Source organism: Nyctibius grandis, chromosome 4 (assembly GCF_013368605.1).
Source record: "Nyctibius grandis isolate bNycGra1 chromosome 4, bNycGra1.pri, whole genome shotgun sequence".
Taxonomy (NCBI): domain Eukaryota; kingdom Metazoa; phylum Chordata; class Aves; order Nyctibiiformes; family Nyctibiidae; genus Nyctibius; species Nyctibius grandis.
This window is the reverse complement of record NC_090661.1, coordinates 56,281,034-56,306,634: the sequence shown is the minus strand read 5'-3', so window position 1 is coordinate 56,306,634 and position 25,601 is coordinate 56,281,034. Positions and strand designations below refer to the sequence as shown.

At 46.5% G+C, this 25,601-nt stretch overlaps 1 protein-coding gene across 1 annotated transcript in view; it reads left to right on the top strand.

Moving 5' to 3' along the window:
* Positions 1-1,909: 1,909 nt before the first annotated feature.
* The window catches only part of PRIMA1 (proline rich membrane anchor 1), a 54,904-nt gene continuing 31,212 nt past the window's right edge, over positions 1,910-25,601 (top strand). Inside the window, exons 1-2 of the mRNA XM_068399793.1 lie at positions 1,910-2,002; positions 8,219-8,369. Coding sequence (XP_068255894.1) covers positions 1,910-2,002; positions 8,219-8,369 — 244 coding nt within the window. The remainder of the gene's footprint in view (positions 2,003-8,218; positions 8,370-25,601) is intronic.

The window sequence follows — 25,601 nt, the reverse complement described above, 5'->3', positions numbered from 1 at the left end:
GAGCACAATATATTAAGCACTGCATGTTACACAGTAGACTTACAGAAAGGGACACCATCTTTTTCAGCATCATTACAGAAAAAATATTTGCTGTACAATTACTGCCTGTACCCGAGGTCGTAATGTCTCTGCCTCTCTGTATTCTGCCCTTAAAAACCCACAAGATGGGGACTTACAAATAAATGTCTAGGCTCAATGGGTGTACCTCAGCTCGGGTGTAACTCCATTAAATTCCACTACACTGCTCTCATTTGTAGGATGTTGCTGGGCCTGATAGTCCTGACATTTAAACCAGTGTCTGTCAGGGCTGAAATTAATGGAGGTTGGTGTAACGGTGGTATGGAAAGAGAATTTTAGCCCTGTATCGGTTGAGAAGTTAATGTATTTCCATTCCTGCTTCACTGAGCAGATTTTTATGAAACTGTTTATTAAACTTGGCTCAGTGGGTGCCAGAAATACAAAGAAAAACTAAAATTAGTGTCCTCAAATTCATTCATCTCTGGGTATGAAATATAAACCCTAGGCCAAATATTTTGTTTGAACCCATTTCCTTACTGCATTCAAAACACTGATAACAGGACCCCTGTGCCATTGACCCAACACCAGATGCTTATGGGCATCCAGATAGATACACACCAAGCCCAACTTGCAGCAATGACTACCATTCACAGAGCAGCTGGTTTGTTCATTAACTGCTTCACTGGAAGCGAAACCCTCTTCACCTTTGATTTTCTGCTCTTTGTCTTTGATTTTCTCCTGTTTCCTCTTTGCAGGAAGGCCAAGCTGCAGCATCTTGGTATTAGGGGATTCTTGATCCACTTCCCTGCAAGCACTGTTAAACATTTCCGTGTGCTTTGTTATTAAATAGAAACATGAATGCCACGAAGCACCTTCCTTATTACATCCCACAGACACCGCGCTGGGGACACAGACCCGAAAACTCCCGCCTGTCGCAGGACAAGCCCCCGCATCATTCTGGGGGGGAGTGGGGGGGAACAAAACAAAAAAAACCCAAAAGCCACCAACCCAAAAGCCACTTGGCTGCAATGTGGGATGAGGCCCCTCCAGGACACGGGGGTGCCGGCTGATCCCTCGCCTCCTCCTTGGCTTGGCCCCCCTCCGGGCTGCGGGGAGGGCGCGGGGGCGAGCGCGGCGCCTCCCGGCACCGCCGGAGCTCCCCGAGCCGCCGCGGGGGCCGCCGCGGGGGCCGCCCCCGCTCCGGGCCAGCCTCGCTGGGGCCGAGCGGAGGGAAGCCGCCGCCGGGAGGAGCCCGGGCGGGGAGGGAGAGCCGAGGGGAGCCGAGCGCGCAAGGGCCTGCCTCGATGGGCTTGAAAAATCACTGCAGCAGCGGCGGCGGGCAGGAGGCAGATGCGCTCCCCGGGCTGCGCTGCCACGCCGCTCTCCCCGCCGCCTCCGGCCCCGGCAGCGCCCGGCCCCTCTGCTCCCGCGCCCGGCTCCAAACTTTTTCCGCCGCCCGCTCCCCTCGCGGGGTGTGAGGGAGCCCCGGGCTCAGCGGTGAGCGCCGGCCGGGGAGCCCCCGGCGCGGGCAGGCTGCCGGCGGCGGCCGGCGGAGAATCCCGGGGAGGGGAAAGCCGGCGGAGCGGGCGGGGAGGGAGGCGGGCAGGGCGGGGGTAGAGGCACGTCTCCCCGCTGAGGGAGCCGGGACTTGCAGGGCGCTGGGTTTTCCCGACCACCGTTTCCCCTCCCCACCCGCCCATCTCCCTGCCTCCCTCCCCCCCGCTCCTTCCCTCCCTCCTTCCCTCCCTCCTTCCCTCCCTCCCCTCCAGAATTAAAGTTGGGACAGTCGCGCTCCGGGGATGGGTGCGAGCCAACGCCTCTGCTGCCGGCTCGCTCTGCTCCCTCCCCAGGTCGCCCGGAGCCCTCGCCCCCGCCCGCCCGCCCAGGAGGGATGCTGCTCCGGGAGCTGCTGGGGCTGCTCCGCTGCTGCTGGCCCTCCCTGCTGCTGCACTGTGCCCTCCACCCGCTCTGGGGCTCCGTCCAGGTAGGGCCGCCCGAGCCTGCCCGGAGCTGCGCCGCACCCGCACGCCGGGAGCGGGGGGCGGTGGGGCCGGGGTGAGGGGTGCGGGGGGGGCAGGCGGAGCCCCCCGGCAGTGCCGGCAGGGGGCTGGTGCGGGCGGGCGGTGGGCGCGCAGGCGGCCCCCGGAGCTGGCAGAGCTGTTACTCTTCTCGGCGCGGTCCCCGTCGGCTGCGGGACGGAGCGTGTAAGGGGTGGGCGGGCGGCCCCGAGCCCCCGGCAGCGCTGAACTCGGTGTGGTCTGTCTGAGCTGACTTCACTTTCTTCGGCGCGCCGGCAGCCAGAGGGTTTGTAAAGCCCATTTTGCTGTAGGTGGCAAGATGCACCTACAGCGATGCACGGAGCGAAGCTCCGGCGATCTAATTTTGGTAATGTTTGGCGGTGGGTTTTCGATGGTGATTGCGAATTGAGGATTCTCTGGGCAAAGAGCTGAATCAGCTTTTGCCAACTCCGACGCTGTGATGTTGTGTCACCTTGACTGTAATGTGGAGTGACCAGCAAGATGGACTGGAAGAAATTAGTGTATGGTGAGGGAGAGTGCCCATCCAGTTTGGAGAATCAGGACGGCAGCAAAGCTCAACTCAAATGCGTCACTTTGATATTTTAAAGTTTATTTATAATATACGTCTTCAGAGGAGTGATTGATGAGCCAGCCAAGTGCTGTTCAATAACAGAACAATTGCAGTTTCTTCCTCGGAGAAAACACAGTGAAGACTCCATGTCTTTTACTCCCTGTTCTAAACTTAGTGACTCCCAAGAGATTAAACAGAGATGTTTGTTTTAGCATCTTGTCTCTTGCCGTGAATGACAAAAAGGATTTGTGCTCCTTACAGATTAAAATGAACAGATATACAACAAAAACAACCTCCTTTAAACCAATGACCCCGTCATGAAAATCTCTGCCAGCACTACCTTACTGCTGTCCTGCTCAAGTATTCGGGTAGCTAAGCATAAGTTAAAACTCTAACTGCATTTTTAAGGGAAACACAGTTGTGTAAAAGAGATGCCTTCTGAAACCTCTCTCCTGTAATCAGTCAGTCCATCAAGCAGACAAAAAAAACCTTGCATAAACATCTTTCTGGCAAACTACTCGCGTGATCTAAGCTGATCTTTTAAAAATAATTACGTTTATAAGAATTGAAACAGGCTCGGAGAAATGCAAAAGCCAAGGGGCCCAGCCTTTCTTTGCAATAATTTCTAAGTTTTATTATCCAATTCTTCATCTATGCTTCCACTATTGCCTGCTGTTCTGTATAAGGACAATCAATAAATCTGCTCATACTCAAGCTTTTTTCCAGCTCTCCCAAAACTAGGAGGTATCTAAGGCTCCCATCAGCAGGTACCAATGGGAAGTGCAGGTGTGGAGCACTCACCGGCGTACCAGCTTTCCTGTGACCAAAACTCCCTCATCTTTGAACCCCTCCCATGACTCCCTTCCCCATGTTGAGTCATAATCCTTGCTCTTATCTTCAAAGTCTCACAAGCCATACTCTCCTCAACTAATCCAGTAATGTCCCATCGTGTCACTCCCCTGGCCCTGCTCCATCTATAGCAGCCATTGTGTTTTCTCATATCTCTTCTCCCAGCCCCTCTTCACCTGTTTGTTCATGTGATGACTTGTGTGGCATGGTCTTCCCTCCCACATCTTTGCGTTCCCTCCTCAGGCCCTGCCTTAAGGCACTTAAGAGAATCAGTCAGATGCTAATCAGAGGAGAAGCATTTATCTTATTAAAAAAAAAACCCAAACCAAAACCCATAATCTTGTCTTATTAGCGTCGTAGCCAGCACTGTGACAATTCTGTCTGGGGCTTTTGACATAATTAAAAAAAAGAGCAGTAAGTGTCATGATACATAGCCGGGTCACGTTTTTTCTGGTTTCATAAACACGGATCTGGATTAACTCTGATGTGAATTATGCAGAGCTGTCCTGGGATTTATGCAGTGATGTTGAGATCTCGTATCTGTAGACTGCTTCCAAGAGACAAAGCTCTTGCCACATCAGCAGGCTTTTAGAGGTCTCTGTGCCTTTTCAGTCAACTGCACTTTTCTTTTCAAGCTTTCCTCCTTTTACCTGATTCAAAATGTCGCAAGAGGGCTACCCTTCAGGGACTGTATTAATCCTCTTTTCCCATCCCACTCCATGGAGCATGCTCGTGGACTGCTGCAACCCCATGGGACTCTACTGAAATACTAAACAGCTCTGACCACATGCGGATTTATTCTTCCACTCTATGCAGAGCAGAACTAGGACCACTGTTCCTGAAGGAAATATTGGATTAAAAAGAAATATGTCACAGGCGCAAACTTCGAGAGACTGCAAAAGGAAACCACCAGTTACCACTTTCTTTTTGCTTTTCCCTGGACATTTGTATATCAGATTTTAATCACCATGAATATTTAAAAGATTTGTCTGTTTTTTTGCAAAGCATGTTCATATCAAATGCACAAATCCATAAAGTCTACTCTTTATGTCTTTTCAGACCAGGGCAAACAATGTAACAGCTTGAAGTTCAGGCAACATATATGTCCAAACTGGCCAACTGCTGAGTGTGTTAAGAAAGCCTCATGCCAAACAAGCAACCAAGTTGCTTTAGACAGGCCAAGGAGACACGTGTTCATGGCACCTCCAGCACCTGGAGGAATGGCTGGAAGGTGCAGAAGTAACAAGTAGGGAGCAAGCCCTGTGTGGTCCATCTCCGGAGATGACCCCTTGCTAAGGCAACCTCTGTGCTACGAACTGCCTGGCGCCCCAGGAGGTGTCTGGTTAGACATTGTCTGGCCTCAAAACTCTGCTACTTGTTTGGTAGTGTCCGGCAGAACAAACAAGTAGTAGAGTTTTGAGGCCGGACTTGATGTTGAAAGATTAGGCTCTTTCAACATGCCTTTTTTCTCCTGCCACCTCCTGTAAAGGCAGCTTACCTTGAATTGCAGACAGTAAGAAAGAAACGTGGAGTAATTTATTTCATCATCCTCTGCCAGAGCAAGATTGTTCCCTAAAGCATATGTTCTAGTGATTTGTTCTGCTTACCTTTAGAAGATACAAGTAATAGCCTTCGTTCCTTTCATAAGAAGACTAATAGACATCAACAGTGGGATATTTTTTCCTTGAAAAGGAGCCAAATGTCTTTTCTTTTTTTTTCTTAATTCTCTCTTGCCACTGTTAGTTAATCTTCTTGCAGCAGTCCTTGACTATTTCTCTCCTCCTCGAGGCCCTCAACCTCGATTCGTGTCTTTCCTTTTCCTGCCAGATTTCAGCCAACTTACGTTATCTTTGTTCTTTTAAACTCACCCTCTCACACAAGCCCCTGGCAAGGTAATATCTGTGTTCCTACAAGTATCTTCTAACAACCACACATTTTACTGAGTGACAAGAGAAGGGAAACAAATAGGTGATAAAGCCCATGCCTTTAAATGTCAGTTCTTTCCCAACCATTTAAAAATGATCGTGGGGAATTTTGATAAAGGTTCAGACTAAGGTACTGAGAGACAAAGCAACTTTTTTTTTTCAGAAATAATATTTTAAAAGTATACAGGAGCAGGGAGTGGCTGGGCATGTATAGAGTTAATCTTGTCTGCAAAGTAATTGAGAAAAATATCCACTGGTTTCTGAGGACACTCTATTAGCAGACTAAGGTAGGAGAGCCTCCAGGGATTTAAAAGCAGTCAATAGTCCTAAAAAAAGGCAGAGAAAGCCTTTGGTTCTGGTTGATATTAAGTTAGAGCAATAAGTCAATGTAGCTTTTCCATACCAGCACTGTCTTCACTTACATACACAGAGCTGCTTCTGGTCTGCGAATGGATCTGGCTCCAAGTCTGCTCAGTGTTATTCTTCCCTGTCTCTGTCCTCTCCCATTGCACTGGCTCCCACGAGACTGTAGCAAGCCATAGGATTCAGCAACCGGGGAACTAGGTAGGGGACGATAATTGTAGCTAGGAGTTAATTGTTGCTGCCTAATCAGCTGCTGGGGCCAGTGGGGAGTTGTTGCCCTACCTCCTCTGTCAGCACAGTAAATGTTGTCACACCAGTACGACCAGGAGGTGCCCCAGGTGTGCCACTGCCAGCGCGTGGAGTGGGCACTCTTCCTACGGGGGTTCTCTTGTGAGAGTCCCCAACACCCCAACCCAGTGTATGAAGAGTGTTGGAAGAGCTGAAATGGCATGGAGGATATTCTGCTGTCTATGATCACTTACTTGAAAAATAAATAAGCCTGCTTAGCAGGCAGATTTATTAGCAGCCATGAGGGATTATGAAGCCGAGTCATTTTGATTCATTAGAGCATTCAGAGAGTTTGTGTAAGTTCCTGGAAGCTGTCTGGGGTGGTCTTTAACCATCCCCTTACTATTACCTGATGGTCAAGGAGAAAGTTGGAAAGCACTTGTGCTGTATTTGTTTCTCCCTACGTTTGGTAATAGATTTTGACAAGCTGTTTAAAGAACTGAGCTTTCTGACTTATTCTGCACCGAGCTGTCCTTCCAACTCAGCTGTGTGTAGCCTTTTCTATTCTTTTCCTCCCTCTCTATAATATTTAATCAACAAAGCCCTACCTCCCTTTCCCTGAGGCCAGAGTAATGCATCTTTCTGCATTTAGAAACCTCCTACGCATGTGAACGTGTCCTTTGTGCAGTGATGTTGTTTTAATTAGCCATGTCTTTCTTTTTGGCCAGAAATACATGAAATGACTGTGTGCAGCTTTTCTGCAGCCAAGAGGCAGCACAGCACCCTTGGTGCCCAGCTGTGGGTGGTGAGAGAGGCTCGCTGGCTGTGCTTTGGGCTGGGGGAGAGGGTTGAAAGGGGCGAGGAGACAGACTGTGTGCCTGGAGCTGGCAGGGGAAGAGAGGCAAAGCTTGGGCAGGAGAGAGGACGAGGGAAAAGACAACCCTGGGTGACCCTGGGGATAGGCAGGGAGGCAGAAGAGGCCCACCTAAAACAGATCAAAAAGCATGGCATGAGACATCCTCTTTGTAATGACCAACAAATCATGGAAAAGAGCTAATTAAAGAAGGTGATGTTAGGCCAAGACTATTAAGACAATAATTTGCCCATGACCAAACAGTACAAGGCAACAGTTGAATGCTAACTACCCTTAGCTTCAGCAAGACACAGCTCTGTCCCAGGTGGTCTCCTAATCCTACATTCAAAGTGCTCGTTAGGTAACATGCTTATTCATCTTTTAGGCTTTGTCCTCTTAAAATTATATCCAGTATTTTCCATCTGAGTATCAGTCCATTCAAAAAGAGCTGGCTTAGACACCTCTGAAGTTAACACCTCTCAGAAGCTTGTGGGATGATCAGCAAATTACCTTTTCATTAGGGACTTAGTCCTCTTCAGTTCATAGCATTAGATTAGGAATTTTACTGAATATTCCTTAAATCCCTGGTCATGTATATGTTACTGATGGTAAGAAAAATATGCTGTTAATAAATGGTCCTTGTCATGACTGGATCAAGCTATTGAATATATTGTATACCAATACTGGTTAAATCATTGTCCGTGGGCAAGTGATGCCTACACTTGGGTTCTGCAATGCCGCATCTTCAGCTTTTTTACTAGCCGACACTGCTTGTTACGGAGGCTACAAGACACAGCCTGTGGCATTTCCATTTTGACTGTGTCATTGATGTGGTCTGCGGATGAGTAAAATGTGGGCTCCCTCTCCTCTGGGTGGGAAGTGAAACACTCCGTGAAATGCTCTCTGAACATCAAAGGGAGGCTGACAAAGCGAGGGAGAGATCTCCTCTGCTTTCAGTTCTGCCATAGGAAAATGAACATAATCCTGACCCTAACTGTCTTGTAATTTTTATTAGCTCTCTTTGGCTTGCAGCAACGACTCTGTGAATAATGCATGCTGCTAGATGGCTTTCCTAAGGAAAGAAGGCTTACGCAGTCATATTGGCTGCCACTACCCGCCTTCGCCTTACCGCATAATAATTCAGAAACCAGCCAGACAATTTCAACCAAACTTGACAGAAAGAGTTCTTGAAGATATTGTGTTAAGTAAAAAAATTAAAAATGGGGACCATGTAGGGAAGAGACCTCCTTACAGTGGCCTTAGTGAGGAACACAAGCTCAGTTCTCACTACAGGTCTGAGGTGCCATTTGGTTACTCGAGTCCAAGAAACACATTCATGGAAAATCAGTTTTCACTGTTTCTGCTGCTCATGCAATGACTTGTTTTTTCACAGATCACTCAGGGTGAGCCCCAGAAGTCATGCTCCAAGCCTGTAGCAGAGAAAGTCACAGAAAGCTGCCAGCAAATTTGCCAGTGCAGGCCACCTCCGCCGTTACCACCACCTCCTCCACCTCCACCGCCCCCGAGGTTGCTAGTGGTGCCGAGTAAGTAGCTGCTGGTTTGGTTGTGGTGTGCTGAGGGAGGGTGAAGCGACAGGGATGCCTGGACAGGCGGCAGGAGAAAGGATGTGGGAGAGGGCACAGCTAGCTCATTTGTCATTTTCCACTTAGCAAATGGAGGAAAAAATGTTCTCAGTGGAGATGGAGATCCGTTTTCTGATCAATGATTAATGCTTGGCTTTTGGAGGAAAGCCAGAGAAATTCCCTCCTTTCATTGTATTGTATATTATTTCCTAGCTTTAAATGGTTCCCTAATGTCCTAGCCCTGGGAAATGCTTTCCTACGGAGACGTATCGCTGTGCTTCCCCTTGAGTTACATGACCTGTTTCGCCAGGTGTACAGCTTGGAGATCTGGGTGCTCCAAGACGAATTAATTTATAAGCAGGCAAAAATTCAAACGCTCTGCCTAGACCATCCTGCAGATTTGGCTGTCTTCAAGATGCAGGAGCTCCACTGGTTTACCATGAATGGAGTCAGATTCACTGGTTTTAAATTGCTTATAACTGTAAAAAAAGTCAGAGGCGTGTCAGGAGTCAATGGCAAGTGAGCACTTTTCCCACTAATGCACATACAGGCTAAGACTCATCTTTTTCTCTTCATACAAATCAGTGCTCCCAGGCCTCATCCAGCCCATCTGAGCTCCTTCTAATTTCCAGCTGTGCATCCCCATGTCTGGCACAGCTAGTGCCCACAGTTCCTGCTGGCTAGCTCTGCCAGATTCCTTCCACATTGGTATTCCTGTGATCCCTGACACACAGATCATTTCTGGAGAGCGATAGCTGTGCTGGTGGTCCCTGGAGATGCAGTCCCTCTGCAGTGGGACAGAGCTCGCCAGCAGTACCTGTGCTGGCAGGGTGCGGGGACATGGGCTGGACCCTGCACAGACACTTTTAGGTCCCAAGTTGTATCAGGTTTGCATGGCAAAGTTTTGGTAGCAGGGGGGCTACAGGGGTGGCTTCTGTGAGAAGCTGCTGGAAGCTTCCCCTATGTCTGATAGAGCCAATGCCAGCCGGCTCCAAGATGGACCCGCCACTGGCCAAGGCTGAGCCCATCAGTGACGGTGGTAGCACCTCTGTGATAACGTATTTAAGAAGAGGGGGGAAAAAACCTGCCAGAACAGTAGCTGGAGAGGAAAGTGAGAATATGTGAGAGAAACAATCCTGCAGACACCCAGGTCAGTGAAGAAGCAGGGGGAGGAGGTGCTCCAGGCACCAGAGCAGAGATTTCCCTGCAGCCTGTGGTGAAGACGGTGGTGAGGGAGGCTGTCCCCCTGCAGCCCATGGAGGCTAACAGTGGGGCAGATATCCACCTGCAGCCTGGGGAAGACCCCACGGAGCAGGTGGATGTCCGAAGGAGGCTGTGACACCCTGGGAAGCCTGCGCTGGAGCAGGCTCCTTGCAGGACCTATGGCCTTGTGGAGAGAGGAGTCCATGCTGGAGCAGGTTTGGTGGCAGGACTTGTGACCCCATGGGGGACCCACGCCGGAGCAGTCTGTTCCTGAAAGACTGCACCCCATGGAAGAGACCCACGCTGGAGCAGTTCATGAAGAACTGCAGCCTGTGGGAAGGACTCACATTTGAGAAGTTCATGGAGGATTGTCTCCCCTGGGAGGGACCCTGTGCTGGAGCAGGGAAAGAGTGTGAGGAGTCCTCCCCCTGAGGATGGAGGAGTGGCAGAGACAACGTGTGGTGGGCTGACTGCAACCCCCATTCCCCGTCCCCCTGCGCTGCTGTTGGGGAGGAGGTAGAGAAATCAGGAGTGAAGTTGAGCCTGGGAAGAAGGGAGGTGTGGGGGGAAGGTGTTTTCAGATTTGGTTTTGTTTCTTATTATCTTACTCTGATTTCATTGGTAACAAATTAAGCTAATTTCCCCAAGTCAAGTCCATTTTGCCATTATGGTAATTGGTGAGTGATCTCTCCCTGTCCTTATCTTGACCCATAAGGCCTTTTTTATATTTTCTCTCCCCTGTCCAGCTGAGGAGGGGAGTGATAGAGCAGCTTTGGTGGGCACCTGGTGTCCAGCCAGGGTCAACCCACGACAATAGGGATTTTGTATCCCAGCAAATCTCCTTAATGCTTCTATATTTTCGCAAATTTGTCTCTCCCTAAAAGGCTGCCTATTAATTCTTCTCCCTGCTTAGATAAACTCCCCTGGGAACAGTGTTGCAAAGTATATCTCTTATCCTTCTCAGCACTTCCCCAAGGGAAAAGAAATCATTAGGTAGCGTCATTTTGACTGTTTGTCTTTATCAGCGCCATCCCCAGATGTGCAGAAGACACAAAGAAGGCTTCTCCCCAGCTTTTAGCCAGGCAGAGGACAGGCAGAATTTTGCGGTGTGTTTTCTGCCAGGAGCGTGCTTTGTATTTGTGCCACACTGCAGAAATTTAAAGCAAAGGCAGGAAAAAAAATTAGTGAAACACTCGGGAAAGGAAGTACAAAGCTTGGAAAGCAGATATGAAGGTTTTTAATAGCAGGAAAAATCTATTTCAGTGTTCAGGAAAATGTCATGGACAGTAATACTGAAAATTCCCCTGATACTTGTCTCACAGTCAGAAAATAAAGCACTTTGCCATTTTGTTTTCTTGTACCTGGGGTACCCCGTTGCCCCGAGGGAGCTGCTTGTACCCACAGCTGTGGCAGAGCAGTGTCAGCACAGGGACCAGCCCCGCTGCTCAGCTGCGCTGGGAGGGCACCGCTGCCAGGCTGCCTCCCCTCCTGGGCTGCTGTCAGGCAGCTGCTCTGGGTGCGTGGATTTGTCTCGTGAGAGGTGGGAAGGAAATCATACCAGAAAAAAAAGAAGTCTGTCACACATTGCAAAAAGAGGAAAGAGAAATTGAATGGGCCTGTGACTAGGATAGCCTGATGCTTACTCAGGTTGGATTGCCAGGTGCTAACCCAGTTCTAAAAATGAGCTGCATAAATCCAGATGACTAATATTTAAACAAGGTATTTCATTTCAAATGCAATAAAAAAAATAGATCACACATTCCTTTCACCAGTAAGCTTTAGAGTAGCAATCAAGTGCCTCATCTTGAAAGATGCTTTCAGTATTATCAGCTGTCTAGGCACTGTGATTTAGCCCACGTGTACAGCAATCCCCATCCTTGTGAGAATGAGCAAGCCTTGTGGTTAAATATTGATGTTATAGACACCGCTTTAAACAGCACTCAGAAGAGAGGGCAGTAGAGGGACAAGACAAGCTATTATTAAGTGGTTGATGCTAGACTTGCACTTTGCACTTTTTAAGTGATTAAAGTTAAGCACTGGGAAGACCTCTGCAAAAAAGCAGCAGCCCAGGAGCTGCAAGTTTTTTTACCTTTACAAGGGACAGTGTCTGTGCCATGAGACACTTCATAAAGATGCTGGCATTGCTCTCAGAGCTTTTTGAACCACAAAAGACTGCAGCCTGCTAGGCACTGTCCTTAAAAGCTCTTTGTGCAATCAAACTGAACATTGTTGGAGGTTTAGATCTTCTCTACATCCTTCTAAAACAGCTATTGTGGTTTGGGCCTGATGATTAAAGCCAATAGGTACAAAATTCCTGTCCATCCAGTTATTACAGACCCTGACAGCTCAGTTATCTGCTAAATGAAGCTATCTAGTGCTCTTCTGACATGTCCTGTCTGGTCTCCAGCTGCTGCCACGGAAAAGCAGAGGACTCTCTTTGTGTCCTCTCCATCAATCCCACCTGAATGTTTTGCAAACCCTTAGAATCATTTAGGGCAGAAAAGACCTTTAAGATCATCAAGTCCAACCGTCTAAACACTAACCCAGTCCACCACTAAACCATGTCCCTAAGCACCGTGTCTTTATGTCTTCTAAATGCCTACTTCAATGTATGGAATGGCACTGGGTAACTGTTTATGAGTGGCTGAATCACTCCCTGAAAGGTTTTTATTGCGCTTGAGGACAACTGAAGACTTTGAGGAACAATTACAGTGCATTTAGTGTCTCTTTAGACATTTCGATATTGACAGGTTGATCCAGCGACAAGTCTTGAGCTCTGCTTCCTGCAGATAGATTTATACAAAATCTTTTAAATGTTGTGAATTCCAGAATTCACATATAAATACTAGTAAGTGTTGTGTTAACTCTGAGGGAGGGTAAGCTAATTCCCTCCACAGAAAATGAGTAGAATCACACACAACTTAGCAGTCAGTTTAAATACATGAGCGGTGGTAGAAACAGCAACTTCTCAGGCTTTAGGAGGTACCTCACTTTTATAGTCATGTATTTACTACAGGAATGTGTGGGGTGTGTTTCAGTGCACCCTAAGGAGGCATGTCATTCATTCAACAATTTGAATAGAGAAAATTAAATTAGATCACGTGGCCCATATATTTCCAAACATGGATAACAAAATTATGGGCTGGTGAATTCAGGGGATACCTCTTCCAGCCGAACTCTAGGCCTCAGGGAAGAAAACACAGACTGCTTTTGTCCTTCTTCAGCCATGACCCCAGGCCTCCTTTCCCATGTTTCTAACTTCTTCACACAGACCACTCATGTTTCCCATGTCCTTTCCAGCCCCTGTTCTTGTCTTCACTGCATCCACTCTGCAGCTGTCATGGGACATTCCCCTGTGGCAGCATATCCATGTGCCTCCTCCTCACTGAGGAGGGCTCCTGGTCTGCCTCAGTGAATCCATCTGCTTTATGGTATCTAAGTGAAGGCTGGGATCAGCCATGCTGGCCCCTGTGGATGCTGGTTTTCTCAATATTGCTAGTTCATCTTTGTCGCTTTCTGTAAAGTGGGACATGTGGATCTTCATCAGGAGCATTTCAGTTTTGAGTTTCCTGAGCTTCATTCCAGTTGCAGTTTGTTTGCGTCCCACTGAGATACTGCTGCCTTGTTGAGTATAGACATGTACCTTACTGAGGGTCTTCAAGGAGAGGGGCTCCAGCCTGTGTTAGAAGTAACTGGGATGATGGGGACTGTGCGACAAAGTGGTGGGGGCTGTTAGGAGACATGGCCACTGAGCCAATTGTGGTTCCTCCAGACAGTCTGGCATATTGATGTTTATGCAGTAACTGCTTATGCAAGCAGCAGCCTGCTCTTTAACCCATGCCTAGAAAACTGCTCGTTGATGAAGTGAAGGGAAACCTCATGAGGCTCTGAGGGGCCTAAGGCCAACCAAGCTTAGATGCTGACAGCAAAGAAAGGAGGAACTTTCAATGAAATTGAGTGTGTTCCCTAGATATGGCTGTAATGATCTGAAGGAGGTAGATAGAGATGCTCAGAACCTGGCCTTTAATTAACTGTTTCTTTTTTTTCCCCATCTGCTTTCCTCCTTGTCTCTGGATTTCAGGCAGGACTAAGGCAAGGTGGATGGGGTACTTGTTTAGGCAGCATTTCTAACACAGCTTCATAGACCCATGAGATTAAGCTAGTTCAAATGATGTTGACCCTTCAAAATCTAAAATACTGCTGTTGTCAACCCTTAAATACTTTGTGAGCACACAGGTTTCTCCAGGGACATTGCAAAGAAGAAAGGACTTTGGAAGTAGAAGCTAGGCTTTCAAAAGAGGAAAGAGTTAAAGCTAGCCATACACTGCAGTCAGTATCAGTTTTAACCTGTGTAAGGTTTGAGGAAAAACCATTTCAGAAGTGAATTCTTCAAAATGGTACAAGGAAGAGAAAAGTTGTTCAGCATGAACTCCTCACTTGCTGGTTAGCAACATTTGCCGTCTCTACTCTACCCATCTCCCTTGTTGGGTGAGTCCATGGTACTGCCATCCCCTCTCTGGATGATGGAAGTGTCCAGTCAAACATTGCTTCAGTCAAAACTTAGAAGAAGAAACATAAATAAAAGTTTTTATGTGAGATCATTACAAGCTATACTAGTCAGCTGAGTCTGGATATGTGAACCAACCTCTGACTCACTGGATGCCTGTACATACGTACGTAGTGAGGTCTTTACAGCTCCTGACCTCAGTGAAAGTTTGCCCTGAGCTATCAGTTGAGATAAAGCACAATCAAGTCAGTGCAAAGCCAAAGTGAATGATGTCACTGCAGAGGACTCTAATCTCTAGGCTCTAATTGTATGATTTTTTTTTTCAAGGTGAAATCTTTATCTTTGGAGATAGTGCATCTAATTAACTAATTATTAGGGCTGGTGAAAATGCCAAAATAAAAATGACCAGCTGCAGCAAAGGCACAACCTTTTGGCAACTATATGAACACAGATGTATAGCTTAATTTCAGAAAGTGTGCAGGGTCTCTTCAGTGCAAGTAGGAAAGCTAAGGACATTTGGATCTTTTAGGATAGATGGTCACTATGTGTGTATGTAGGCAGGAGTCTGAAGTATAGGAACAGTCTGGAACTTCTTAAACTTTGAGTAGGTTTTAAAGCAAGTAAATTTGCAGATTTGGCTTGCTGACTGTTAACAACATAGCCTTTCGCAGCAGGAACTTGTTATAGAAATAAAAAATATATGGCTCTGGGACACAAAAGAATAAGAAATGTTTTTTCCTTAGGCTTTTCTACAACCTAAATCCTGGCAGTAGAATGGACAGGGTGACCCAGTGTGGATCCAGAGAATGAGTTTCAGTCTCGTGCTGAGCAGTGTCTCCACATGACCGTTCAAGCAGGAGAGCTGAGCACAGTCCTGATGCTCACCACATCGCTTCTTGTACTACATGGGTACAGATGTTGATGTGCTTGCCTACACAATGCCAAAAGGACCTTTGTCCTTGGCAGAGGTCTATGACTGCTCTCCAGGAGTTGAGGGGAGGTTGTGATTGCAAAACTGAGTTCAAATCCTCCTCGAGGCCACCACGTGTTTTAAAACATGAGATGCCAAAGAATTTGCTGCAGGCAGTCTGGTGTAGCTCCTGCAATATGGGCGGAGCGCCTCAGAGAGCTCTGACTTTTTCCATTTGGGTAGACCTTTTGAGTGCTTTGCACCTTTCCAAAAAGGCGACGCAAATGCAATTCTGACCCTAAGGGCTCAGCTGGCAGGACCAGCCCTTACCTACACCCCATCTGCCAGAAGGACTCATTATGAGTAGTTTTGAGATATTTGGGCAGGAATCTTGGATTAACTTATCCCAATTGCCTGATGCCAAATGCCATCCCTGATGCCCAAAGGATTTGTTAGCAAACACATGGAGGTGGTTTTGTTTTACAATATGGGGAAGATGTTTTCATCCGTACTTCATACAACATAGCGACTACCAAAACTGAGCAGTGATGGAAGAGAACTACAGTAGCACCAAAAGGAAAGGCAGCACATCGATGCCTACATCAAGACATTTATGGTAATGACAGCTACTGTGAGAGAATATTGTTTTACCACAAGTCTGGTCTAGACAGTGATTTTTTTAAATGCAAGCAGAATGCTGAAACAGGGAAGCCCTTTCAGTTTTGGTAACACAGCTGTCACACTGTGAATTACAGTCTTGTGTGAGAGCATTGTTTATAATTTACAAAGCAAAACCAAAATTCAATTCTTGTCTTCTCACAACTACACTTTCATGTTATTGGAGGAGTCTGACTCCAAGAACTGGCAGTAGGATTTTGAGGCTTTCAAATCTAAATTGAAATCCAGCCCTGCAGCCTGGCATCATGGATAATGGCACATCAGAGTCTAGTCCAGGTCCCCATCATGTTGTTTTCATATCACAGACTCTACCTTCTCTGTTAGCACAGTAAACCACTCATTAAGCATCCAGGATGGGATTTAGGCAGAATTCACTCACCTAAATCAGAAATGCAATGATTAGATTTCCTGCCTCAAACTTCAGGCATCTGTCATTTTATCACTAAAGACTTAAAGACCAACATCCTGGTATTTTTTCATTTAGTGCAGTTATTTCTGGCATAGGAGTAAAAGTTACAAGTCCTCACCTCCCAGTTAAAATGAGAAAATTATTTAAGGTGAGGACATTTCTTAAGCAGCAATCAAATATGAAGTTTGAAATAGTTTGGACATCTGGGATGTTAATATTAAGTCTGAAGAGCTGGATTAGTGACTAGAAAGCAGGTAAGACTGGAAAGGTTCAGGCTAGTACTTTAACGCTAGGATTCTGCTATCACTCATGCACTTAACATCTCCTCATATTATGCTCTTGTAAACTCTATGTCTATTTTTGTAAAACACTGGTTAGATCAGGCTGTCAATCACAGCTTCCATTAATTTCCCAATTCAGAGTTTTTCACCATAATAAATTCTGAAATGTTTTGTCAAGCCTAATTTTTGTTTAGGCAAGTGATGAATCTTCCCCCTGCTCTGGGACCTTGCAGATTTGTTTTGAATTTTTCATGCAGTAATAAATCCATATTATGGAAAAATCCACTCTCTTGAAAATGCATACATTCATTGCATTTTCATGCGTTCATACATTTTGAAGTATTTAAAAGTAAGAGCCTCAGGCCAGATTTTGCAGTGCAAGAATCAGCGGGAGTTCTGTTATCTATAGATTAAAAGTATTGTCTAATTTTGAAAAGGGAAGCATTAGATATTAAACTGATTCTGCAGTAGAACAGTCCTTTCTACTCTGAGATGCATACTCCAACAGCCTGATTTATTTATTTTTTAAGCGAAAGGAGTTGGCTAAGCTGAAGACATTAATTCCCTGTGTGGATGGCAGTCCATTTGTACATGCCTACCATTTCACTGATTAAGAAGATAACAAATCTTCAGTGAACTTACGGATGAGTCAGAGGCTGCTGATTTACCAGTAATTGTAGGTTCCCCTGCCCGTGGCAGAAGGAGTTGTGCCTCATCTCGACAAGTTGGAAGTAAACTCTTAATTGGCACAAGCTGTTCTAGCAGGGAAAGCTAAGCAGCTGACCTTGCTAAAGCAGACCCACAGAAATGTATGTTCTTGTAATGGTTTTGTGCATTGTCTTTGTTGTAAACATGACATAAAGGTGTTGCACTGCCTGTGTAATTGCGGCTTATGAGTAATTTTTAAGTTGACATAGCAGATCAAGGAAGCAGCAGTCTGGACATTTGGGATGTTAGCCCAAAGTGAGTACATAGTGTCCATTAATATAGTACAAGCATAGGTTAATAACTGATGCCACTGCCAAAAACTGTCATTAATAATTATGCAAGTTAATTTAACACTTCCACTAGTAAATCATATCACATTATAACCACATACACATAGTAGCAAATTGTGAATTCCTAATTGTTATTAAAATGAATCGTTTTATAATTTTTAAGTGTCTTTTAAATGGAGCTGGTATTTAATCAGTTCATTGGTTTAGAAATATTTTACACAAAAATCTGTTCCTTGACAAATGCTGCTATTAAACTGGACTTTTACCAATGGAGCAGATTCTGTTGACTCATTCCTGGACGTTTTCCTTTCCTTTTGGAAGCAGTGCATAATCTTATTTCTTAGCCACTATCAAAGGAAATGACTATCATCAGTGAAGCAAAGGGGGGGTTTGGTTTAACGCTCGGTTTGATTTGGCAAGCTGCAGGTGCTCTCCCTCAGCCTTATGGGGCATCATTCTGTAGTGCTGCCTGCCTACTGCTGTAGGCTTCAGTAGGGAGTGATGGTGAGCAGCACCTCTGCCAAAGCTCCCCTACATGTGTGGGTTCAGACTTCTGTGTGAAGCCTGAGGAAAGTGCAGATAGCAACCAGTAACCATTTTGCTTACTTTTGTGACTGTAAGGTAGCCTGTGCCTTGTCTTTTAGCTTTCAGAGAGTTACAAATGTAACTCTGAGTGGTGATTGAGGACTTTGTGTTGGGCTTTTGGCGTGGTGAAACAACTTGATCTGTTAATGTGATGTAACTGCCATTTTAAGTATTCTATATTTTATGGACACTGCATTAAAATTTATCAGTTGATAAATGTAATTTTATTTTTATTAGAATTAAATTTACCCCTGGTTTGGAAGGCATTTCACATTTCAGTTGCATTTTACTATGGGTGGGTCATCAATTTCATTTCCCTTAAGTTGAACGTGAATAAAATTTGGAAAAGGAACTTGAGTGCACTAGGTATGGGACTGATTAATTAGTCTCCTCGGGGATGTTTTTAAGTAATAGCTGTAGCCCTTGCTTCCAGCAATAAATGAGCCATTGAAGTGATACAAGGAATAAACTATGTGATATCAAACAGGACAGAATCACAGAATGTTAGGGATTGGAAGGGACCTCGAAAGATCATCTAGTCCAATCCCCCTGCCGGAGCAGGATTGCCTAGACCATATCACACAGGAACGCGTCCAGGCGGGTTTTCAATGTCTCCAGAGAAGGAGACTCCACAACCTCTCTGGGCAGCCTGTTCCAGTGTTCGGTCACCCTCACCGTAAAGAAGTTTTTCCTCATATTTAAGTGGAACCTCCTGTGTTCCATCTTGCACCCATTGCCCCTTGTCCTGTCAAGGGATGTCATTGAGAAGAGCCTGGCTCCATCCTCATGACACTTGCCCTTTACATATTTATAAACATTAATGAGGTCCCCCCTCAGTCTCCTCTTCTCTAAGCTAAAGAGACCCAGCTCCCTCAGCCTCTCCTCATAAGGGAGATGTTCCACTCCCTTAATCATCTTTGTGGCTCTGCACTAGACTCTCTCTAGCAGTTCCCTGTCCTTCTTGAACTGAGGGGCCCAGAACTGGACACAATATTCCAGATGCGGCCTCACCAGGGCAGAGTAGAGGGGGAGGAGAACCTCTCTCGACCTGCTAACCACACCCCTTCTAATACACCCCAGGATGCCATTGGCCTTCTTGGCCACAAGGGCACACTGCTGGCTCATGGTCATCCTGTTGTCCACTAGGACCCCCAGGTCCCTTTCCCCTACGCTGGTCTCCAACAGGTCTGCCCCCAACTTGTACTGGTACATAGGTTGTTCTTGCCCAGATGCAGGACTCTACACTTGCCCTTGTTATATTTCATTAAATTTCTCCCCGCCCAACTCTCCAGGCTGTCCAGGTCTCTCTGAATGGCTGCGCAGCCTTCCGGTGTGTCAGCCACTCCTCCCAGTTTTGTGTCATCAGCGAACTTGCTGACAGTGCACTCTAATCCCTCATCCAAGTCATTAATGAATATATTGAATAGTACTGGTCCCAGTACCGACCCTTGAAGGACTCCGCTAGACACAGGCCTCCAACTGGACTCTGTCCCATTGACCACCACTCTCTGGCTTCTTTCCTTCAGCCAGTTCACAATCCACCTCACTACCCGATCATCCAGACCACACTTCCTCAGTTTAGCTGCGAGGATGCTGTGGGAGACCGTGTCAAACGCTTTACTGAAATTTATGTTCATAATTTATGTTCATAATTTATGATTATGTTTATATAGATGCCATACACTAACAGAAGTATCTACTACATGGTCAGCCAGCTGTTGCCTAAAACTTAGACATATAACTTGCAGTATGGCTTTCTTTGTAAGGTGAACTCTTTAAAGCCATCTGTACTTACCAATCTGAAGTATATGTCTATTATAGTCACCCTCTCCATATACTATCTGAATGCCCAACAGGCAAACCATTAATTTTTCAGAGATGGACACAAACCGATGCCTTAGAAACTGTTGCTACTAACACATTGGGAAAAATATTCCACGTATTTCCAAGTCTTCCACAATCTGTTAGGAAATTCAGTCTGTAGTTGGCCGAACCTGGATTTGTATCTGCCTTCCCTGAAGGAGAACTAATTTTGAGAAAGTTTCAGCTCCAAGTTGTGAGGCTTGTCCAATCTTTGCCTTCATCTGGAGGTTCCTGAGCTCTTTAAAAAGCTACTAAAGGATCTAAGAGATATATTTCTTAATCACACCAGTAGCACTGAATTTTACTTACGTTTCGTAGCTTGTGACTTTGATGGGACCACTCGTGAATACCGCACAGCCTGAAGAAGTTGTGCAGATCTGGACCTTAATTTGATCTATATATAGAACATCACACCAAGAAAATCTATTTCTGTGGGATTAAATCTGCCAGCCCTGAGGTATCTTATTAATCATTCTCTGGCAAAGACTGGTCATCAGTGCAGGAGCTTAGACTTCCAAAATCATATTTCAGCTGTTTGAACTTCAGCCTATATCATCCCTCCTTTGAAGGCCTGTTCAGTGCAAGAGCTGAAAGATGGATAAGCTTTCAGAAGACTTGATGGTGACATACTGTGACTCCGACAAAGGAGTCATCTCGCCCACCCTGTGGGGAATGGCAAGAGGAGAATCCAGGGTGCTGCTTCTCCCTCTGCCACCAACCTGCTGGGAGATCCCAAGAGACCAGCCACTCAGAGTTATCATATCTGAAATAGAGGTATTCTCTGTAAACTTTGGGCTTGAGACTAGTGGATGTCAAGCACTGAAGATTATTATTATTATTAGGCTCAAAAATGAACAGTAATTGCTACAGAATTGATCAGCTATGTCCTGTCCTACCACTCATCAAAGAGGAGGCTGCACCACCACACAGCAAGGAGGATAAGGTGTTCACCATGCCGGGAGCAAGAGGCAGAGCTTATGGCTACGCCATCACCATCACTGCATGGTAAAGAAAGAAAGGAGGCAGCCTGAGGGGCTGGGCAAGAACCCACAGTGCAAAACATCACTATGTCATGTCTTATTTCTCCTCTGTCAATGATGATATAGCTTCAACAAACCCCTGGCAAGGGAGCGTGTATCAGCAGATATGGGAATTAACAGCCTGAAAGGGATATCACTATATGTAGTTAAAGTGTCCATACGGGTGCCACTACCATAGTACCTTAACAGGCTCAGCTGTACCTGCTTTCACAGTGCCTGCTGGGGCATGGATTTCATGCAAGCGTGCCTGAGGCTCATTAAAATCAAGGGCTAGCTTTTTAAGGGCTTTTATCACCTAAGCCTCCAAACCACTTAACTCCCAGCAAGTGTTCTAAGCCATGGCCCATTCCACCTTATTGTGGAGAGGATGGATGCTTTCCATGTGCTGTTTACTAAACACTTCCTCACTGCTGACCTGAGATGGGTGGTGGCCAGCAGGTCATGAAGGAGGACGCAGGGAGGATGAAGCCAATTTTCTACTCATGTTTTTGCTCCTTGGCAGTAATTTCTTCATGAGATGCCCTCTGCAGCTGCACTGCCCCATGGTGGGGGATCTCTCCCTGAAATACCTTGTAGCTGTTGACGAGCCCATCTTCTGCCCTAAAACAGCCTCTGAAACAGCCTGAAAGAAAGCCAGCTTGACTGGGGGAGACAACTGTGCAGAAAACTCATTTCTCTTCATACGTATCTTCGTGTGGTGGATCTGGGAGGTGATGTTGGCTATGTGATGGAGGAGGAAAGCTCTGTGGGAAAATGCATCTCCTGTTCCCAGTGAGTTGCAGTTTGGATGTGACCCTTCACTGCTTCCACTGGTCCTTACCACTGTCAGATACCCCAGGGCTCAGTGCCGTAAGCCTGCAAAGAAAGGTAGCCCTTTTCCCAAGAAGCTTGAAAAAGTCTTCACATTTGATTCATAGCAGCAAACCTCTTGCCCATGTTGAAGTTGCTCACACACGTACTGAGCTCTGCGGGTCTCAGCGGGCAGGGGGCCCACCACAGCAAATGCCAAAACAGAAGCTTCTGATTTTTTCACCATTGTTACAAGACGCAGCAAGGAAGCCAGAGGCTCGCACAGCAGGGTGGCCGACTGGCTCCTTGAAGAAGGCCTGGGGCACACTGACAGGGGATGGGCTGCACTACCTGCTTGGTCTGCAAGGCTTGATGGTTTGACACCTATTACAGGTATTAAGTTCATCCTTAAAAAGTGTTGGGAGTTCACTCGTCTCTGTATGTCATACTCATTTTTAGATCTGCTCTGGGAAATCTGGCCAGCCAGACCAGAGCCGGGGAGGGACACATATAGGTATCTGTATGTATGTACATATGCATCTGTGTGTGCTTGTTGAATACTGATGGAAACACGCTACTGTGCTTTCAGGTGTCAGAGCGCCGAAATGGCAAAGGCAGACTTAGCATGAATGTTTGGTGTTTTCAGGTCTCTTTTCTCCAGGATGCCCTTTTCACTGCCGTAACGTGATGGCGTCCCACAGTTTGCTGGGGCAAGCAGGTGATCCTCAGCGCTGATTTTTCCCTGCTGAAGAATAGCCCATGCTTGCTGCACGCGTCGCTCGCCGCTGGAGAGCCGGACTGCGTGTTTGTGCAGTGGAGAGGATGGCACCGTGCTGACCCATCTCTGTGCCTCTCAGTGGGGCCTCTGTTCAGAAGAACTGAGAATTACTGTCCCCACATCAGTGCTGTCCTGCTGTTGTTCTGCCACAGACCGTGGCCTCGCTGCTGCGTTTGCTTGACAGGAAGGTCAGGGAAATACAGCTAGTTCTTGTAGAAATATAGATTAAATACTTATAAATTTACCTATTTACCCTACTAGAGAATTAGGAAAGGAATAACAACAGTGCTGACATGCAGCCTGATGTTGCATTTTTTATCCCTACCTCTTGCAACAGTTTGGAAAGCTGGGACTACTGTCCCCATCCTGGAGAAGGAGCAACAGAGGCAGGGCATGAAGATCTTTCCAAAATCACCCAACAAGCAAAGGGGAGAGCTGAGCCTGGAACGCATATCCTGAGAGGAATTTCTGTCTTCTACCCACGGTGACGCTTTGCCTAAGTAAAGAGAGGTTAAAGCCTATATCATAAAACTCAGAAGATTAAAATGAAGGTTATCTATCTACATATCCAAGTTAAAGCATCCTGGCTTTCTGAGTGCTCAGAACCTCTAGAAATCAGGTCACCATCTAAAACAAATTCCAGGGTACAAATTTGCCAGCAAACTTTCAGGCACTTGTGACGTGTTTCTTAGAGGCACCAGATACTCTGATTGACAACCCCCGCATTTCAGAATGCAGGCCACCAAGTACAGCAGGGTTCACCTGAGCGACAGCTCTCATGGGGACGCAATGCTTAGGACTATCTTGAGGTGTCACTAGGACTGTCTCAGGGAGTCACTAGGACTATCTCAGTGCTGCTCAGCCTGGTGCTGATCCAGGTTGTGGAGAGCGGGGAAATGTGCCGGTGCCCACGAGGCTCTCCAGAATGACCGTGTTGCTGCGAGGAGGAGGCTGCCTTGCAAGGCACAGGCTTCAATTCTCATTTGCTCAGGACAGAAACCGATAGTGTATGATTTAATCAGGGTAAAAACAATTCCGTCCTTTTTGCTGAGGGAGAATCAGATGGCGAGGGAGAAACGCCGTCTCATCAGGAGACTGCTGGCTAGAAAAACATGTGACAAAGTCAGATCAGAGGGCAGTGGCTGACGTGAGCATCCATTGTAAAGATAAATGCCAGAGCTCAGTGTTAACACAGAAACTAGCTATGATGTAATCTCCTTAAAAGCCTTTTTTCCACAAGGCCTTTAAATGCTACCACTTCTCCGGATCGTGCTTTAGAGAACAGACTCTCCCTCTGTGCTCACTAACCCCACCCTCCTCCAGAAGACCTTGGCAGCTGAAACCATGTTTTGCTCCTATTTGCGGGGTCGTACCTCAGTTCTGGTGTGTCCCATCAGCTTCACCCACAACCTAATAGGATTAAGGCTGGCAGATCTGGCCCTCAGCCTGTCGATCGTTTGGAGTACAGTTCCCTCCCTACTTTTTTTGATAGTCCTTTGACTGCTCTGCTGTATGCATCATCATCCTTCCATAAGCATTTAGGACTCTGGACTGAAATACTGTTTTCCTCTGCAGCCGTGCAAAGCCAATACAAGTTATGCCACAGGCTTAGCATCAGCCCTTCCTGGGCACCTTGTGGGATCCCACCTTGTTTCTGTCCATAGGTTTCAGCCACATAGAGATCCTGGGCACGGCGTCAGAGTGCCAGCTTGGGGCAGAGATCTGGTGCCTGCCCGGGAAGTCAACAAGGGAGTTTTCTGCTTCCACCCCTGTAATGCAGTTATGGCCAAATCCAGTGTTTGCATCTACTCCCAAGGAGGAGGCAACACGATCCAAAGGGTAGGACTGGCCGGGAGTCAAAAGACATTTTGTTTCTTGGCTTTTTCACTGAGCTGCAGTGACTTTGCACAAGCCGTTTCCTCACAATGTGCTTCACTTATGCCTGGGTGACCGATGCTTTCATCTGCTATTATTTTTATTTTGGTCCTAATTATATGTTCATTTTCTAAAGGACTCTTAAATCTGCCAGGGAAAAGCAGCTGCACGAGACCTACCAAGACAGCACAGCAACATGGAGGTTTAGTGAAATTCACTGCAAAACCCAAACCTAAATGCATGCAGGGTCAATAACCTCTAAACCTTAGATCTTCAGCACCACACTTAAAACTCCCCCACCCAGCTACTCTCTTTTTCACTGGCTATATCCAGGCACAGTTTTTTTCACCAGTGGTTCCAGTCCTATTTCTTGCAATGAGGCGTGTGCTCCTCTATCACCCATGACCTTCAGAAAACTCCTGCAGAACTGCCCCTTTCCTCCACCTCCTGCAAACTCCAGTCTCCAAAACTAAGCACAAAACTAGGCATGTTTCTTGTTTCAGAAGGGAAGTATTTTTAGAAAGGGGAAGAAAACTAAGGAGATGAGGGAACTGAGAGTGTAAAATAACAGCATCTACAGTGTAAAAGCTGTGGGGGGCGGGGGGAATTTCTCCAGCATCATCCCACACATGTTTTTATTATAGCAGAAGTTCCCACTGCGTAGTGATTGCACTATCCCCCTTAAAAGTGTAGTAGGAACATATGCACAGAGCAGCTGCCTGATATAAACTTGTCTGCAACATAATGTGATAAACAGAAGTATCATCTGCTACAGGAATAGCTGATTTCCACCAGTGTTATTTAACGTAGCTGCTCCAGGGAGGCAGTAAATCAGGACAGGCTTTCTGCTGAGCACACCACTATTGCGTGGTAGTAGTTGTTTACCCAACTAGCTCATGGCATTCTGGAAATGGCCCTAAGTTTTACAAGCAACAGGAAGGGCACAGATCTATAAGGAAGTAAAAAATGTAAGAAAACCAAGATAGATTTTTTCTGCATCAAAATTTGCTCCAAAATTAGGTGATTCTTATTTTCTTTAAGCCAGTCTATTGCACCTCTTGTACAATTACAGCCATGCTCCGGAGGCGGGGGTGGTGGGATAGGATATTGCTGGTCTACAGCAGCTCTTTGGTCTTTTCTTGCTGGGTAGCATCTTCCTCCTGTGGTCTGTTCTCTGTGGCAGGATGTCAGTGAACGGGTCCAGCAGAACAGCTTTCTGGGTCACTGCTCTTTGGGGACTGTGATAATCCAAATCCTTTCCATCATGTTCGGATTTA